General features: G+C 37.0%; 2 protein-coding genes and 1 pseudogene across 22 annotated transcripts in view; 2 read left to right on the top strand and 1 right to left on the bottom strand.

The window, feature by feature from the left end:
• The window catches only part of TASOR (transcription activation suppressor), a 50328-nt gene extending 43994 nt beyond the window's left edge, over positions 1 to 6334 (top strand). For 4 of the 8 annotated variants that reach the window (XM_025885497.2, XM_073901379.1, XM_025885496.2 and 1 more), the window contains 6 exons: positions 1595 to 1717; positions 2447 to 2606; positions 3070 to 3178; positions 4196 to 4374; positions 4553 to 4717; positions 5606 to 6334. In XM_025885497.2, the coding sequence (XP_025741282.1) occupies positions 1595 to 1717; positions 2447 to 2606; positions 3070 to 3178; positions 4196 to 4374; positions 4553 to 4717; positions 5606 to 6138 (1269 nt within the window). In that variant the 3' untranslated portion in view covers positions 6139 to 6334. Of the gene's footprint in view, positions 1 to 1594; positions 1718 to 2446; positions 2607 to 3069; positions 3179 to 4195; positions 4375 to 4552; positions 4718 to 5328 lie in introns of all 8 variants that reach the window. The other 4 variants (XM_073901381.1, XM_025885499.2, XM_025885498.2 and 1 more) reach the window with 2 other exon arrangements.
• A 961-nt stretch (positions 6335 to 7295) lies between these two features.
• The window catches only part of CCDC66 (coiled-coil domain containing 66), a 64996-nt gene continuing 52636 nt past the window's right edge, over positions 7296 to 19655 (bottom strand). For 12 of the 14 annotated variants that reach the window (XM_073901387.1, XM_073901390.1, XM_073901388.1 and 9 more), the window contains 5 exons: positions 11164 to 11651; positions 10592 to 10632; positions 9323 to 9567; positions 8850 to 8974; positions 7296 to 7558 (listed from right to left, as the gene is read on the bottom strand). In XM_073901387.1, coding sequence (XP_073757488.1) covers positions 7472 to 7558; positions 8850 to 8974; positions 9323 to 9567; positions 10592 to 10632; positions 11164 to 11651 — 986 coding nt within the window. In that variant the 3' untranslated portion in view covers positions 7296 to 7471. Of the gene's footprint in view, positions 7559 to 8848; positions 8975 to 9322; positions 9568 to 10509; positions 10633 to 11163; positions 11652 to 19655 lie in introns of those variants that run through there. The other 2 variants (XM_073901397.1, XM_073901394.1) reach the window with 2 other exon arrangements.
• On the top strand, positions 12104 to 15909 carry LOC112833728 (poly(A) polymerase alpha pseudogene; annotated as a pseudogene).

The raw sequence follows: 19655 nt of genomic DNA, 5'->3' as shown, positions 1-19655 counted from the left end.
GAACATGGAAATGAAGGAGGAGGAAGAGTGCTCAGTGTGCCTTTTCTACTACTAAATCCCTGTAATTTCTTGGGAAGATGAAACCAGACTTACTAGGAGTTTCTTGGTTGGATTTTTGCCCTGTATCATTGAATGTAGAGCTTCTTAACTTTTTCCATTCCCAGCAACAGGTTCAAGCACAGTACTTGTGGGGGCAATAGCTGCCTGTCTAGATGAGAGATTAGAGTGAGTGGATACAGTTCCACAGGGTGCTCAGCATTTATTGCACCTTCCCCACCACATTTTGTAAACTAATTGTATCACACTTACAGAAAGTGTATTGACTTCTGGTGCATTTAATTCATTCTAGCATAGAATAAGTCCTATTTTTATTACTCATGTAGAAGAAGGATGCTGTGTGTTTCACAAATCTGATAGGTCAGATCAGAACTTTAGTTCTTTTAATCTCCATTGGAAAATATCCAGCAAAAATGTTAAAATGGAGTAAAAATACTATCAATAAAATTTTAAGCTTCCTGAATATTTCTGGAATCCAGTGGATTTATTATTATAAGAGTTCAGGGTTCTCATTTAAGATGAATTTGCAGTTAAAGCTTCTTAATGTAAAAAGACCAAAAATTACAAGCTGGCCTATAATTTATCTTCTCATTACCTGTCTGTAAGCTGTTCTGAGATCTGCCCAGAAGCTTTAGAGGTTAGAGCAAAATCTAATAATGTGTAAGATGCTGCTTTAGTTCGGGGCTACACCCAGAAACATCCTCTTCGTGGTGATGCTTGTTGTCAGTTCTTGATAGAGTAGCATACTGGTTGTGAGGCAAGCTGGGTTTAGATTTAATGGCTGTCTAACCAGCCTTGCCAACCTGTATCTGTGAAATGAGGAATATGACCTCTAGGACCCTGCATTTTACTTCAGACTTCAGGATTCCACCAGCAAGCAAAGAGCAACGGAACCTGCCTGCACTACTACCCTGTGTCCTTTGATAGTACCATGTCACCAACATGGAGGGAGGTATTAGATGGGAGGGTCTATTTTATTTGAAGGTGCGAACTTGACAGACATGGCTAAATAGTATGTGAATGCCATGGTACGTACTGAAGCTCCGTATGAATGACTTTGGGATTGTTGTGAATTAAATGAGTCCAGTAGTCAGAAAAGTGCTTTGTAAGGGAAGGAGTACTATACCAGTAACCTTGCTGCAAATAACCAAAGGCTTCCCTTGAAAGGAGAGGAAAATGAGATGAGGGAGTCATTAATGATTGGGCTCTGGGTTGCCCAGAATAAGTAATGGAACAGGGTTAAGAACCTGGGCTAATTCATTGTTCTTATGATTCTTTTTGTTACCCACCACTGGCATTTACTTTGCTTCGATTGCATAGCATTGTGACATTGTGACCATGGCCATTTAAGCTCCGAGCTATGGATTCTTCTATAAGAAGAGTGGACCTGATGATCTCTAAGGTCCATAGTGTAAGGTCATCATTATTAGTGATGATTACTGAGTGACTGCTTACCAGTTTATATTGCATTTCTGGTGTTAAGTGGATATTTGCAAAAAAGGCCTTTTAATGTTGATTTAGTTTTTCTCTTTAACAGGAATATCTTATCAAATTAGGCAATACAGAATGTCATCCAGAACAGTTTTTGGAAAGAAGATCAAAATTAGATAAACTATTGATTATTATTCAGAATGAAGACATTGCAGGTTTCATTCACAAGGTAGACTTTTAAGTCAAATTCAGTATTATTTTGGTTATAAAAACTCCCTCATTTTAAAATCTTACTGTCTTTGAGGCTAAAGCTGTTTGTTTTTAAAATATCCTTATAAGGTCTAAAAGAGAGAAAACTTCAAGTTTGGGAGATTTAGGGCTTGAGACCTAAACAATCTGTGAATCAGCTTGTGATCAAGTTTGTACCTCTGCAAAATTTTAAATTGTGGCACGTGACAGACCCTCCCTGTCACTCATCAAGACTGTTAACTCCTTGAATGTCAGTGGATCTGTTGACTCTCTTTATATTGTTGTCATCTTCATTTGTATGTCCCAGGTAAAACCTGTTTGTACCCCCTTTGCCAAACCATTTCCCCTTTCCGTTGCATTTGGAGGTACCCTGTCCAGTCTTAGGAACCTGTGTCAAGTCCTGCTGTCCTTTGAAGGCTTTCCTGACTGCATGGGCTCTTGCCCTCCTCTGAATTCTGACTGCACTCACAGGGTCAGACACGTTGGCCTTTATCATTCTAATGCCAGGTCTGTTGTAGGTGCCTTTTCGTCAGTGTGTTCTGTTCATGGTATGTACCCAGTACAGAAATGTTGGTTTATGTCTTTGGACATGTTGGGAATATTTTTTGTATTTTGCTAAACTTTTCTTGTAGGTTACTTCACACCTGAGTCTTACCATTTCATTCTCTTACCTATCCTTATTTCTGTTTTTGTTTTGGGATTTAAATAGGTACCTGGCTTGGTGACTTTAAAGAAGCTGTCTTGCGTTAGTTTTGCTGGTGTTGATAGTCTGGATGATGTTAAAAATCATACATACAATGAATTATTTGTATCTGGAGGTTTTATTGTGTCTGATGAATCCATTCTAAATCCAGAAGTTATCACAATTGGTAAGATTTATGCTTTATTTGGAGCACAAACTTTTTTTTGTCCTTTCTAGGTTTTTTTTCTTCTTATTAATGACTCATGCTTTTTAAATGTATTGTTATCTCTGATTGGCCGAATGGATAAGTACATTTCCATCATTTTCTTTTTATTACTTCAAATTTCTTTCCTTGTCTCTTAGTCACTGCAAATAATTTCCTCTAAATCTGATGTAAAGCAAGTCTCTCTGCAGCTATTGCACTTGGATCCCTTCTGCTTTGTTATTGTTGTCAGCATGTTCTCTTTTGTTGTTATGTAGATGTTCTTAAATCTAAGAGTATATATAGATGTCTGTCTCCCTTCGAAGGGAAAATACTACATAGGAAAGTAGATATTCCTATATAGTATCAACAAACATTTCTTCCATAATTCATTTGTTGAGTGACTGTTACATATTGAATTTAAGATGAACTTCATTATCTCTAACAGAGAACCTTAAAAATTTTTTGACATTCCTCGAAGAACTCAGTACTCCAGAAGGAAAATGGCAATGGAAAGTCCACTGTAAATTTCAGAAAAAACTAAAGGAATTGGGCAGGTAAGATTTGAAAAATAACTATATAATGGTTGTTGATGTCAACATTGTGTTCATAAAATTTCTTTCTCTGTTTTTCTGTGTTTATAGATTATGGATGTTGCTCAGTTTTCACAGATGTCCTTAGCCAGTCATAAGGGGGAATGTAGTTATTATTCTAGCCTATTTGGAAATAGTATTCTTTTTTAGGTAGAATTTTGCTAAAATTGAAGTTCTAGTTAGGTATATAGGTAAAATTGGTTTAATCTTTGCCACTTGTGGGTTTAGAATAATCATCAAAAAGGAATAGTCAGCACTATTTTTTTACCAAACTATATATGCCAACTAGATCAGGCTCTGTCCCAGCTAAGGACTACACCTTAGGCAGCTAATCTATCTACACACTTACTGAGACATTAATCCCGACATAATAAGGGGATTTGTGATTAGGACATTCATTTATGTAAGTAGTTGATTTCCAAATGCCCAGTGATCCTTGAATTACTAGTCCACTTGAGAGGCCCCACAAATGATTCTATAATAAGATGAATTTTGGATACTCTGTCTGAGGCCCAAAGGTGTGACTTTGGTGCAAAGTTAATACCCTCATCTTCCTGACAACAGTAATTTCTACCACTTGTTGCCTTGTGCTTGGAGGTGTAGAAATAGCTTTGAGCCATGTATTTTTTTCTGAAGGAAAAATTTTTATTTTTTTGTCCTGTGCCCTTTGTTCACATTCTGAGTTAGTAAAGCTAAAGGGGGAAGTGTTATTTAGTAAGTACAGTGAGATTTTAGTCTAAAGCTGAATGGCTGGCTCTCAGGCTTTGCACCCATGAAAAGCCCCTGGACTTAAATGTGGGTTGCACAATTCCTGCTCCCCTCTCTCTCCTAGGAAGCACCCATCCATCAGGCAGTGAACTAAAGCAGTGCAATTGTCATTGGTTGCCTCAATTGACAAATTATGGTTTTAATTTGAAGCAAAAACGTCCATACTAAATTTTAGAAATGCAGATCCAGATATTGAACTACTTACTTCCACAGATTGAATGCTAAAGCTCTAAGTCTGTTGACACTTCTGAATGTCTATCAGAAGAAACATCTGGTTGAAATTTTGTCATACCACAACTGTGATTCACAAACTCGAAATGCTCCAGAATTGGATTGCCTTATCAGACTTCAGGCTCAGAACATACAGCAACGACACATAGTCTTTCTAACAGGTAAAGAGTGCCGCCTTAAGCTTTCTATTATGAATGTAGGAATGTGGATGGAAGTGTTTTGTTGCCGTTAGTGGGTGTTAAGCACTTTCATGGGGGCGGGGGCCGGCATCATTGTCTGTCTCTCCATGGAGGTTTTCACATGTTTTATACTCAAACCTTTTTATTTTTTTTCATTTAGAAAAGAACATCAAGATGCCTTCCAGTTACACAGATAATGGAATAGTGGTTGCGACTACTGAAGACTTTATGCAAAACTTTAAAAATCTTGTGGGCTATCACAACTCAATCACAGAAGAAAACCTTCCACTGCTTGGTGCTAATGAGAATCTTGAGTCACAGTCAGGTAACTTTTCAGTAGTTTTACTTTTCTTTAAGGCAGACAGAAAAAGAGGAATGGTTTTGTGTCATTTTCATAGAACAAAATGCCTGCTTTGAAACTACTTGCCCTCTGTGTAAACAGCCTCAGGGGAAGTGTTTCAAGGCACTTAACTGTGCTTATATTTAGCATATACAAAATTTGCTCATTTATTATACTGTAATCAATACAAACTCTTAAGTATGCTACATACTACCAGAGTAGGCATTTTCTTTTTGAGGGTATATAAACTTTATTGGCTGCTGTTGTCAGCAAAGGGGTTCTGTTTTTAAAAAGGAGGACACCAGATAATGGGGAATTTAGTATTGGGCTGCAGACTCTCCCCAGATGTATATAGCAATTTAAGTACAAGGTAGTAGGGATATATCCATAGCTTTAGTGTTTTGTGAGATGGCCTCTGCTTTGGTTCCAGGTTTTATGTTAAATGAAAGATGTACGTACTTTGTTTTTGATGAAAAGCAGAGATGATCAAACATTTGCTAGAACTAACCAGTTTAGTCGTAATCCAATGAAGCTAGATGTCAAAATTTTTATTTTGTATTTGTCTTGTCAAATACTGAATTACCGTGTAACTTTAGATGCTGTTTTGACATTAACCCCTTTGGAGCTGGGAGTTGGGATTTCCCAACATTAAACGTGAACACATTTCGCAGAAGCTTTTAGCATCGGATTATCTGGACATTCACACCTAGTGTGAGTGTTGTGACTAAGTGAACTTGTGGCAGAAGACCAAGCTTTAAGGGATTGTGGACTTGCAGACCCTGACGCATTATATTGTGTGAGTAGTGTATAATTTTAAAACTTAAACAAATTGTGTATTTCAATAGAGGAGGACTTTTTGTTTTTTAAATGTAGCTCTTTTAGAAAACGATGAAAAGGATGAAGAGGATATGTCTCTGGATTCAGGGGATGAAATCTCACAAATAGAAGTATGCAGCAATTTTCATTCAGAAATATTGGCGAAAGAGACCAAAGGATCACGTGGAACAGATCAAAATAAGAATATTCAAATTGAGTTGCAGTCGTCTCTTGACGTGCAAAAAAGTTTATTAGAAGATAAGACTTATCAAATTGATTCTGAAGAGAGCGCTTCTGTTGCTATAGTATGCTCTGAAGGAGAGAACAGCAGTGCAACTGAACAAGATTCATATAGCAACTTTCAGGTTTATCACAGTCAATTAAATATGTCCCATCAGTTTAGTCATTTTAATGTTCTCACGCATCAGACATTTTTGGGGACACCATATGCCCTTTCATCAAGTCAGTCTCAAGAAAGTGAAAATTACTTTTTATCTGCTTACACTCAAAGCTTGGATAGAGCTAAATCTCCATCTCCATTAAATTGGGGGAAAAGTGATTCTTCCAAGCCCTTTTCAAAAGAGAAATAATTATAGCAAGCTTTTTTTTTGAAATAGGTTGTTACGAACTTTTTCTGTTATAAGTGAATTAACAATTTATATTTCATTCTCTAAACAAAACGTTTCTTGTCCTTCCTCAATGTTTTTTTCCTCTTATTTAAATCATGATGGCCTGTAACAGTTGAAGCATCTGAAAATTGAAATAAATATATATATTTTTAACATATATTGTACTTGAATTATCTCATGTTGGCACTTTTTAAGTTTTACATATATATGTTACCTGTACTTGGGCTTCAAATTGAAGCCTGTTTTATATATAAAATTAGATAATTTGCAAAAGGATAGTGAACAATGGCTTTTTTCTCCCGCCCGCCCCCGCCAGTCAGATGATACCAACTACTTTTGCTGAAATGACATACAAATCGAGGTATAAGCCAGTGATGTCAGTAGATATAAAGGATTTTGGCTCAATACCTCAAGATTTATCTAACACTGAATGCAGTTTCAGTTTAGATGATAAACTATGTATATAAGACTTAGGACTTAATGCCAGGCAGCATTATTTTTATCTTTAGGCTTAGCCATGTAAAAATTGCCTGTTTGTAAAATTTTCAGTCAACCTTTTATTTGAGGTATTTGATCATTACAATTTTCAGTGCTTAGTATGGTCCTTGACTTAACCAAATTCATTTTCATATTTCCAAAAGATAGGCTTCTGTTTATTAAAGGCACTAAACAAATTTGGGACAACTTTGCTATAGATTTTTGAATTCGTAGTCTTAGAAAAATGTAAGTATATTTTTGAGGTGGTGAAAACTTAAGTGCTTTACTAAAAATAACCTAAAATTCACAAAGTATATGATCAGTTTTCAAACCGTGTCGCTAATAACTGCATTAGAAATGCAACCTTGTAAAATGTTTTTGTAAAGTCCTAAAAACAGGAATTATAGAGAAGAAATACTGAGCTAAAGTCAGACCTTCCTTTGGCACCTCAGAAGAACTTGGAAGAGTTCTAACCTCTTAAATCTTTTTATAGAACAAATACCTAACTTGTATTTCAATAATAAGCTACGTAAGTGTAGAAGAACATGGTCTGTGAACAGGTCAGAAACCTGTCTTAAGGTAAGTAGAAAGTGTTTAAATACCTAGATTGCGATAGAGCAGAAAAATGTTTTTTTACTAGCTTTACAAAAATGTCTGTTTTATTGTAAAAAAATATATACACACACACACACAGCGTTGTACTACATAACGTACAAGTTTTAAATAAGCATTTTTAAAATTTTGGAAAATACAGTTATGCAATGAACACATTTTATAATTCAGAAGCAACAAATGTGAAGGATTTGATTTTCTACATTTAAAATGAAGAATTAAAATTCTCTTCTTGATTTGCAGCTAAAGGCATGAGATTAGTTTCCAATTCCCTTTGCTTCTGGAGAAGGCCCTGAAATCACATTGATATGTTAGTAAGGTGTGCAGCAGACTTGCAAATTATTCCTATTTTACATTTTAGCCCTGCTAATCCAGAATTATATTTACTTTGAAAACCTGTAATCAGTTCAGTTACTTGGCCATAGCTTTATCGTTGTCATGATGAATTTTAACCACTCAAAAAACCTACATCAGACTTTCTCACTTGGATATTGTGTAGCTATTACATATGCGTAAGATTATGTTTTTAGTATAAAAACCAATAGGGATGACTTTTCCAAGTCTCCGATAACTATGGGGCTGTGAAATCCCCTAAAGGCTCTTAAAATGGTAATGAGACGCACTGAAGGAGTCTCCCTTAAATAACATCCAGTGTTTATCTTGACTGCACTAACCTTAGTGGCTTAGACAAGGCCCTGGTGAAATAAGATGTGGCTACTGTACAGGTGGGTCACTATGTACATGGTATATATTCCTGCCTCTTGACCTCACAACTTTTACCTCTATTAAAAAAAGTGCCTTGTCACTTTAAAGGAAAATTGGAAATATTTACTGCTTGTTACATAATCTATATGTAACCAAAGCTAGCATTTAAAGAACTAAAGGATACTTTCTATATAATTCTGTTATTGTGATTTTCTAGCTCTATGTGAACAAATTGGGTAAGCAACACTTGAATTGACAATTTGAAATGGAAGAGGCATATGTAAATGACTGGACATGGAAAAGGGCACTCCTAAAGTGGCAGTTTATTTTTCCTAAGATTAGGGATAGGTATTTAAAGGCCAGCTGATAAAGGTTATAGCCTTAAATATTGAATGTGTTACTAGATTTTATTATTGCCTGAGCAAGCTAACGAGAAGTGACAATAACTGATCTGGGAGGAGGAGATGTAGTCTGATGGGTAGGAGGTTATGTGTATACTTTCACACCAAATTTTATTATTCTTTGGGACTTGCATCAATATTCTGTTCTGAACACTGCCAACACATTCAATTAAAAAAAAACGTGAACTGCATTACTAAATTTATTGAAGCATAATTTTGTATTTTCTATCTTGGGTTTTAGGGTTTATTTCATGTTTACCCTTTCAAATGTATGTTTTTCATTAAATAAAATTGTCTTAATATTACAATTGTCTCATGATTTCATACTGGAGTATTTTAAGATTAATATACAAGTGAATTTTTTTAAGTGGGATGTGTTCAATTAGGCCTTTAAAGTAAATTAGCCCTTCCAATATATAGCCCTCTGTTAGACATACACAGAAAAGTTACATCCAAACTTGGTGAAAAAGCTCCTACCTGTCTCAGTTCCGATAGTCCCTTAAGGATTGCTTGCTGTCGATCCCTGTTTTTCACCAAGTTAGGATTAAGAAGTGGGTCTCTGACATCAGAATCCAATAGCTGCCGGTGTTCTTGGTCACAGTCTGAAGACAGAAGAAAGTGGTATAAGTCAAATACAATCTCTAAAATTAAAAATTTAATAATGGGGGCTCCTGGGTGGCTCAGTCGTTAAGTGTCTGCCTTCGGCTCAGGTCATGATCTCAGGGTCCTGGGATCGAGCCCCACACTGGGCTCCCTGCTCGGCGGGAGGCCTGTTCTCCCTCCCCCTACTTGTGTTCCTGCTCTCGCTGTGTCAAATAAATAAATCTTAAAAAGAAAAATTTAGTAATAGACCCCAAAAGAGAAATTCTACCCCTCCTGACTAAGGGCAAGAATATTAGTTTGGATTCTGAATTTAGTGTTGGGGGAAAGGGATACTTCTGTTTACCTACCATGTGGAGTTTGGTATTGAAGATCCTGGGTTAAAGGCCTAGAGAGAGGTGCATCTGGGTCAAGGTAATAAATCTCACTGGTTCGGACATAGGGGATGAAATGAGATGGTTCAGAAAGCCCAGGTGATGTTTCTGTTTGACTATCTTCTAAGATCAGATTCTCTCTTTCATAATTACGGTTTTTTAGTGTCTGAGTTTGTTGCGCTCTGTTTTTCACCACTGGAACTGGTGGTGGTGACTGAGACCTGTTTTTTTCAAAAAAGCACAATTAAGGACTAAGAAGCTTTAATGCAAAATTATGTATTTTAAAATATTCTTTAATCACATTTCAATTTAGTCTACAATGTAACACCTTTAGGGACTAAGAAACTTTAATGCAAAATTATGTATTTTAAATTATTCTTTAATCACATTTCAATTTAGTCTACAATGTAACACCTTTAGGAACACTAGGAATAGAAGTGAGTTCTATGACGCTTTTCCTAAAATGGCAACAGGATGACTTTACTTGGCAAGGATATATATAGTATAGAGGAAAAGTGAGGATCAACACTAGCTGGGCTGGTTTAAGCCCAATGTTTCTTCTCCTTAGATAATTCACAATAATCTACTTACCATGCGAACCAAACTTCTTGTTAGAGCCACATTCTGACACAACTCTAAACCACCTGGTTCATGCACAAAGGCACAGAATAAAATTCCTAACCATCTAAATCTCCTGGTTAAATGAACTAGTATCCCTACTAGTCATTTCTTCATAACCTCCTCAATCAAAGCAGAAGGGCTAATCCACTGCTGACATCACTGGAAAGTCAAAACTGTTTTATTTTCTTTTAAAGATTTATTTGGGGGAGAGAGTCCCAAGCAGACTCGGCGCTAAGCACAGAGCCTGACGTGGGGCTCAATCCCATGACCCCAATATGACCATGACCTCATGAAACCAAGAGTCAGTCACTTAACTGACTGAGCCAGCCAGGTGCCCCAAGTCAAAACTACTTTAGCTAAGTTTGCAGACAATAACTCACGTACATTCCTACCTACATGCTTAGGCCCAGTCCAAACTGGGCCTTCAAATTTCAGGTAGAATGTCAGCCACATTTCCCTTAAACCTCTACTTCCCACCTCTAAGTCCCTACACTTTCCTGTTACTGACTTCAAATATATATATATATGTGCTTTGATCTTACCTATATTCTGAGCAAATATTTGTACTTCCTTTGTCCCACACAGCACTAAGTAGCTATGGAATCAATCCAATCCATAACGTACCTTTCCTTGCCGAAAGAATTAATTTTCAGAGGCTCTTCTTCCTAAAGGGTAGGTAAATGCAGACAGGAGTAACAGTACTGCCATATGTCTCCACAAATATTTTTGAAAACCGGAGAATGAGATTTTGTATTGTTCCAGTCACGGAACCAGTGCAGTAATTCCTGACCTTACAAAATTATCCTCTGTCTACAAACAAGAGTTTTGAATGGCTATTTGAACAATGAATAACATTAATCTATATAGGGTATAAGTGTCAAGTGTTTCTATACAGGACCAGAGAGTAAACACTTTTGCCTTTGTGGGCCATGTGGTGGTCTCTTCCAGCTACTCTAAACCAGACACAGACAATTCATAAAAGAATGAGCATGGCTGTGTTCCTATAAAACTTGATTTACAAAAGCAGCAGCATGATGGATTTGCCCACAGGCCATCGTTTGACAACCTCGGTATAAACTAAAGCCTATTTCTTAAACTCTTGAACAGCCTTGTCAAAATAACCATGTGGGTAACTGTTTTCAATCTAGAAACACCAATACATACTTTAAAATATTTTTAAGACAGTAAAGTTTTACCTTTTTGATTAGATGCCACCTGAACCTTGACTCTGTTTCTTGAGATGAAGGAAGAACTGGTGAAGTGCCTCTATTTTGAGAGAGATGTCCAGGATTATTTCTTTCTACCAAATTAAGCAGTTCCATCTGCCTTCTTACTTTTTTTTCTTCTCTCTGCTTTTGAAGCTGTTTAGGGTACTTTTCTGATGCTGGAATATACCTTTTGAGTGGTTTATTTATATTCCAATCAGGCCTTTTAGGACATTTCTTCATAGGTGTTTTCTCTGTCCTTCCAAACTCATTACACTGATCATTATGCCAACTGTTTTCTTTTTCTAAGTTGACTCCTTTAACCTGATTTATTGTAAGTTCCTCTTTGTCTTTCTTAGTGTTAAACTGTTCATTAAATTCTGCAGGAATCTCAGGAGATGAACAATTTAGAATTTCCCTCTCTATTACTGTTCCACAGCATGATTCTGCATTGGTGAATGTTTCTGTATTTAAGTCATCTAAAGAAGAATTTCAGAGGATTAATTTTTAATTGTTGTAAAACACAGAATTTATTAACTATTTTTTTCCAAACAAATTCTATACCCATTAAACAACTTTCCATTCTCCCTACCAGCTTCTAGCAACCACCATTCTACTTTCTGTTTCTATGATTTTGACCATTCTAAGTACCTCATATAAGTGGAATCATACAGTATTTGTCTATGACAGGCTTGTTTCATATTAGCATAATGTCCTCGAAGTTCAACCATTTATTTGTATATAGCATGTGTCATAATTCCTCCCTTTTTAAGGCTGAGTAATATATGCCATTATAGGTGTATACCATACTTTGTTTATCCATTCATCTGCCAAGGGGCATTTGGACTGCTTCTACCTTTTAGTTATCGTGACTAATGTTCCTATGAACACTGGTGTCCAAGTATCTCTTCTTACTTTTCACTTTTCAGGTATGTACCCAGAACGGGTATTGATGGGTCACAGAGTAATTACATTTTGAATTTTTTGAGGAAATGCTGTATGTTTTCTATAGTGACTACAGTATTTTACACTACCAATAGTCCACAAGGGTTCTAAATCTTAGATTAAACCATTCATTGTACCAAGCAAACCCACAGTGCTCCACAATTTCAGACCCTTTGACTTACCCCAAATAGAAAGCCTGCATCCACTAAGCAGTAACTCCACATTCCACCCTCCCTTCCATCCCCCAGCAACCTCTCTACTTTCCATCTCTATGAATTTGTCCACCCCACCCTAGATTCCTCACACAAGTAGAGCTATAGGATATTTGTGTTTCTGTGCACTCCTCCCTGACCCCATGCCCAGCTTATACTCAGCAAGATGCCCAGGTCATCCATGCCACACACTTCAGATGGTTCAGTTTTCTTTAAGTAGGCTCCATGTCCAGCATGAAGCCCAATGTGGGGCTTGAACTCACAACCCTGAGACTTTAGCTGAGATCAAGAGTCAGACACTTAACCGACTGAGCCATCCAGATGCCCCCAGATGATTCATTCTTAGCATTCACGTATGACTATTTTTTAAAAGAAACTTTTCACAGGACTATCCTAGTTTTCATTTAGAATATACAAAAGCCATATATAATATCATCTTGTATATCTAAGAGTATTTCTCAGCAAAAGTCTAAAATTTTGTTTCAATGGTAACTGACAAATTTTTCATCAAAACCAAAAAAATCTCTTGAGATGGTAAATATTTTCATAACTTGGTTTGAAATTAAAGTACATAAACATACAGAATCTGGAAAATGTCCTTCTGTTGTCTGAAGTGCTAGGAAAATGTCTTCTATCTCCCTCCTAGGAACCAAATTTTAGGGAAATGTTGTTAATGAAAAGTCATGTTGTGTTTTTTGTACTTTTAGATCATATGACTCAATACCATTTCTGCCTGCAGACCATTGCTGAATCACATACAGCATTGGAAAAGTTTACTCAAAGACTTCTGAAATTTCCTTCTTACATGTTTAGAGAGGTGTTTAGCTGTAACAGCTATGAAACCAGTTGAACAGTTTTACAAAAGGTTTTCTTTCACTCATGATTAAAATTTTAAATACACAACTAATGAAAAAAGGTCTGTGCTACACATTAAAAAAAAAATTAATAGTCCAGTTATTGGTCTCTTATCCTGGACACTTACTAGGTGTGTTATTCCAGGCTGGAGATGCTCTAGGACCAATCCCAGTAAGGCTGCCCAGCCTGCATCATTCTAATACCGGATATTTTCTTTTGCCACTCTATACCCACTTAATGCCTTTTTCTACCCTGACTCTCTGCCCTGGCAAACTAAACTGGTATGAACCTTATCAGTGGGTTCCTGGGGTCCTCCAACTTCAGTCAAGAGGGTTCACTGGCAGATTAAAGGGAGGAAAGAGAATGAAGTAGGATATTTATTGCACCGCCTCATTCCCTGTTTTGACCTGAGGCTGACTCTGTCCCTCTACCAAAGGTCATTGCTCCCCTCAAAGTTACCTTTAACACAACTTTTGCCTTCTAGGTTCTGGTAATCAGCTTAGCTGCTACTAGCACCAAAGTCATGAACTGTCTCTGATTCCCTCACACCCAGTCCTTTGGAAATGGTCCCTTTCTACATAAACCATCTTGAATTACTCGATTCTGGGACCCTGACCAATTAAATTCTCTTATTTAAAGCCACCCAGTGATAATACACATAATTTCACTATCTTAAAGAATTATTTTCACTTTCCCTTAAATAATGTGTAGGATTCATACAATTCAACAGAATTTTCTGGACATAGGGAAGGGACTGAACCAGATTCATCAAGCTTAAGAGCAAAGTATCAAAAAATACCAAGAGCTCATAAGCAGAGTAATTTTAGGTAAGTGAGCAGCTTTCAGGTAAGTAAGTAACCCAGAGCTGCTCCCTGAGGTACGACAGGTTTGAACCCTACACTGGGCACCTCAGCTTTTAAGACCTGCTCTTGAGAGAGGAGTTCCCAAAACATCTAGCTTTGAAAGCCAATAGGGCTCATGTCTATTGAGACCCACAAAGCTATAATGGAAGAAAAAAATGGCTATTGTGTGGACTAACTTGCTCCAGGGCCCAGCAAAGAGGCAGCCAATAGTACCCAGAGTTATTAATATAAGTAAATGAACTTCTTTCACATAAAGTGTAGGCCTAAGGGGCAGGCATCTAACTTACCACGTATCTAGGGACTTTACTGTGATACTATTCCAGGGAACTGAGGCTGGCAGGCACTATCTTCATTTAAAACTTTAGGCCTGGGCGCCTGGGTGGCTTAGTCAGTTAAGCAGCAGCCTTTGGCTCAGGTCATGATCCCAGGGTCCTGGGTTCAAGTCCTGCATAAGGTCCCTGCTCAGCGGTCCCTGTCTCCCCCTCTTGCTTGTGATCTCTCGCTATTAAATAATAATAAAATCTTTTTAAAAAATTAAATAAAAAGTAAAACTCTAGGCCTACCCTGAACCTCTAACAGGTGCTATCTTTAGAGTCCCATCCCCCATCCCCCGCCTCACTCCACCCAGCAGGTGTCATCTTCATGCTTTTCCTGTCTGACTCCAGAGTGCCAATATCTCCCGGAAGGGAACTTTTACACAAGTCTGTTGCCCTGGATTTTATGTCATACCCTGGTTTCTGCAGCTATGTAGGGGGTGCCACTTGATCACCAGGCCCTGGAGGCCAGGGGGCTTCTGATTGTGGTCCTAGTGGACTGGATATATAAGTTAAAAGCTGCTGCCTGAAGGTCTGGCTTCCACTCAGCCTAAATCTACATACTGACTCAGATATTGCCCTCTAGTACACTGACCAGTCTTGGCACACTCAACTACTGCAAGCTTTTAAAAATAAAACTGGCTGCATGGACTATCACAAATGTTTGAGAGACAACCAAAAGCTAGGGTAGGGTTGAACAATAAGGTTCAGTGCCTACGTGAGGCCCTTCCTTCAATCCTGGGAGAGGCAGATGTTTCATCTGATACATAGAAACCAAGACAGAGGGGTGCCTGCCTTCGGCTCAGGTCATGATCCCAGGGTCCTGGGATCCCACCTCCCTCCTGCCTCAGTGGGTGTCCAGGGCAGTGGAGTTGGGGGGATGTGGGGGGGTGTGACTGGGCGGTGCCTGCGCAGGAGACTGTGCTGTTTCCAGTTACAACGCAACGCAGGGATCACAACAAACACAGCCATGCCAGAAGCACTATGGCATTAACCTCTCCTATCAGCTTAGCAGCCCCCAAGGAGACTGCCTGCTTACGCAGACACTAATTGAGACTCTGAAGCCCTTTGGAGTTTTTGAAGAGGAAGAGGAAGTGCAGCGCAGGATTTTAATTTTGGGAAAATTAAATAACCTGGTAAAAGAGTGGATGCGAGAAATCAGTGTAAGCAAGAATCTTCCACAATCTGTAATTGAAAATGTTGGAGGAAAAATTTTTACATTTGGATCTTACAGATTAGAAGTACATACTATGTGTTGCACCAAGACATTTTGATCGACATGACTTTTTCACCTCATTCTATGGTAAGCTGAAATTACAGGAAGAAGTGAAAGATTTAAGAGCTGTTGAAGAGGCATTTGTACCAGTTGTCAAACTGTGTTTTGATAAGATGGAGATTGATATTTTGTTTGCAAGACTAGCACTGCAGACTATTCCAGAAGACTTGGACTTACGAGATGACAGTCTGCTTACAAATTTAGATATAAGCACTGGGTGTTATACGCAAACAATGAACCATGGAACACTACATCAAAAACTAATGATGTAATGTATGGTGATTAACATAACATAATAAAATAAAAAAAAGAATTTAGATCTAAGATGCATAAGAAGTCTTAACGGTTGCAGGGTAACCAATGAAATTTTACATCTTGTACCAAACATTGACAACTTCAGGTTAACTCTGAGAGCTATAAAACTGTGGGCCAAACGCCACAACATCTATTCCAATATATTAGGTTTCCTCGGTGGTGTTTCCTGGGCTATGCTAGTAGCAAGAACTTGCCAGCTTTATCCAAATGCAACAGCAGCAACTCTTGTACTTAAATTTTTCTTGGTATTTTCTAAATGGTATGTGTTTAGATTATATTAAAATAAAATTGTAGATAACTTAAAAAAAAAAATTTTAGTTTTTCAGCAGAAACTTTGCAGGCCAGAAGACAGTGGCTCAATATATTCAAAGTGCTGAAAGAAAAACTTCTAGCCAAGAATATTTTACGTGGCATAGTTATCATTCAGAATTAAAGGAGAGTAAAAAGTTTCCCAAACAAACAAAAAATAAGAGTTTATCACCACTCAACTGGTCTTTAAAGGAATGTGAAAAGGACTTCAAGTTGAAAACAAAGGGCACGAATCAACAAGAAAACACAGGAAAATAAAAATCTCATTAGTAAATATTAATACAAAATAAAAGTACTGGATTAATCACTTATAAAGCTAGTCTGAAAAATGTTTACTCAGTCTGAAGGTTAAAACAGTAAAGTAGTAAAAATAACCCTAACTGGAATAATTAGTTAAGGGATACAAAAGATAAAAAGATGTGAGGTAGAGCTTTAGAATGCACTCAAACAAATTGTTACCAACTTAAAACAGACTTTAAGTTATATGTAAGCCTAATGGTAACCACAAAGCAAAAATCTATAGGAGATACACAAAAGATCAAGAAAAAAATTTAACAATACTATTAAAATCATCAAAACAGGGGTGCTTGGGTGGCTCAGTCAGTTAAGCGACTGCCTTCGGCTCAGGTCATGATCCCAGGGTCCTGGGATCGAGCTCGGCGGGAAGCCTGCTTCTCCCTTTCCCACTCCCCCTGCTTGTGCTCCCTCTCTTGCTGTCTCTCTCTGTCAATTAAATAAAAATCTTTAAAATAAATAAATAAATAAATAAATAAATAAATAAATAAAATCATCAAAACAAAGGAAAAGAGAAGAAGGAACCAGAAAACAATGAACAAAATGGCAATAAGCACATACCTGTCAATAATTCCTTTAAGTGTAAATGTACTAAACTTTCCAAATCAAAAGACAAGAATGGGTAAGAAAATTAGACTGCCTATAAGAGACTCACTTCAGAAGGAAACACACAGAGACTGAAAATAAAGGGATGGGGAAAGATGTTCTATGCCCATGGAAAAGAAAATGAAGGTAGCTACACTTCTATCAGTCAAAATAGACTTTAAAACAAAGACTGCAGTAATTATGAAACAAAAAGGGCATTACATAATGATAAAGATGTCAATCCAACATAAGAGTTTAACCTCTGTAAATATTTATACTCTCGACACAGGAGCACCTAAATATATAAGGGCAAATATTAACACACATAAAGAGAGAAACTGACAGAAGTACAATAATAATAGGGGACTTTAACACCCCACTTACATCAATGGATAGATCATCTAGACATAAAGTAAAAAATACAAACATAAGACCTTAAATGTTAGACCAGATGAACCTCACGGATATATTCAGAACATTCACTCTAAAAGCAACAGAATACACACTCTTCTCAAGTGCACAGGGGACAGTCTACAGGATAGAACATGGTAGGCCACAAAGTCAGTCTTAATATTACTCATGAAAATTCAAAATACATCGTGCATTTTTTCAACCACAATGATATGAAACTAGAAATTAATAATTACCTGAGGGAAACTGGAAAATTCACAATTATGTAGAGATTAAATAACATCCCACTTAATAGGTCAAAAAAATCAAAAGAAATGTCTTGAGGCAATTTAAAATGGAAATATAACAATGAAAGTTACGGGATGCAATAAAAACAGTTCTAAGAGGGAAGGGAAACCTGAGTGATAAATGCCTACATCAAGAAACAAGAAAAATCTCAAATAACGTAACTTTAAATCTCAAGGAAAAAGAACAAACAACCAAAGTCAGTTTTAAGGAAGGAAATAACAAAGATCAGAATGGAAATAAATGAAATACAGACTACAAAGACAACAGAAGGTATCAATGAAACTAAGAGCTGTTTTTTGAAAAGATAAACTGACCAAATTTAGCTAGAATCTTCAAGAAAAATAAGAGAAAAAATAAGAGAGGATTCAAACAAAATCAGGATCAAAGAGACATTACAACCAATACCAGAGAAATACAAAGGATCATAAGACTAATCCGAACAACTGCACACCAACAAATTTGACAACCTAGAACAAATGGATAAATTCCTAGAAACATACAGCCAAAAAGAAAACTCCAAATAGACTTATTACTAGTAAGGAGAATCAGTAATTAAAAAACCTCCCTACAGGGCGCCTGGGTGGCTCAGATGGTTAAGCGTCTGCCTTCGGCTCAGGTCATGATCCCAGGGTCCTGGGGTCAAGTCCCGCATCGGGCTCCCTGCTCTGTGTGAGCCTGCTTCTCCCTCTGCCTCTCTCTCTCTCTGCCTCTCATGAATAAATAAATAAAACATTTAAAAAAAAAAAAAAAAAAAAAACCTCCCTACAAATAGAAGACCAGGCCCAGATGGATTCATTGGTGAATTCTACCCTACATTCAAAGAAGAATTAATACAAATCCTTCTCAAACTCTTCCCAAAAATAGAAGAGGAGGGAACACTTCCAAACTCATTTTATGAGGTCAGTATCACCCTGATACCAAAATCAAAGAATGCTACAAGAAAAGAAAATTACAGGCCAATACCCATGATAAATATAGATGTAAAATTCCTCAACAAAATATTAGCAAACAGCATGATCGAGTAGGATTTATTCCAGGGATGCAAGGATGTTGCAACATCTGCCAATAAATCGAGATACAACATAGTAACAAAATGAAAGGTACAGATCATATGATCATCTCAACAGATGCAGAAAAAGCATTTGACAAAATTCAACATCCATTTATGATAAAAATTCTCATATAGAGGGTATAAAGGGAATATACCTCAACATAAGACTATATGTATGACAAGCAAATAGCTAACATCATACTCAGCAGTGAAAAGGTGAAAGCTTTTTCTAAGATCAAGGTCAAGACAAAGATGTCTATTCTCCACACTTTCACTCAACATAATACTGGAAATCCTAGCCACAGCAATTAGGCAAGAAAAAGAAAAGGCATCCAAGCTGATTATACATATTTAGAAAACTCTAAAGACTCTACCAAAATCTGTCAGAAAAAAACAAATTCCATAAAGGTACAGGATATAAAAATCAATATACATGAATCTGTTGTGTTTCTATACACTAATACTGTCAGAGAAATTAAGAAAAAAATCCCACTTGCAATTACATCAAAAATAAAATACCTAGGAATAAATTTAACCAAGGGGGTGAAAAACCTGTACACTGAAAACTTTAAGACATTACTAAAAAAAACTAAAGAATACACAAATAAATGCAAAGACATTCCATGCTCACTGACTGGAAGAATTAATATTAAAATGTCTGTACTATCCAAAGAACCTGCAGATTCACTGCAATTCCTACCATAATTCCAATGGCATTTTTCAACAGAAATAGAGCAATCCCACAATTTCTACAGAAACACAAAA

This window comes from Callorhinus ursinus, unplaced genomic scaffold (assembly GCF_003265705.2).
Source record: "Callorhinus ursinus isolate GAN/ISIS: 27379988/994484 unplaced genomic scaffold, GSC_fseal_2.0 scaffold15, whole genome shotgun sequence".
NCBI lineage: Eukaryota > Metazoa > Chordata > Mammalia > Carnivora > Otariidae > Callorhinus > Callorhinus ursinus.
The sequence above is the reverse complement of the archived record's forward strand: the minus strand, read 5'-3'. Positions and strand labels throughout refer to the sequence as shown.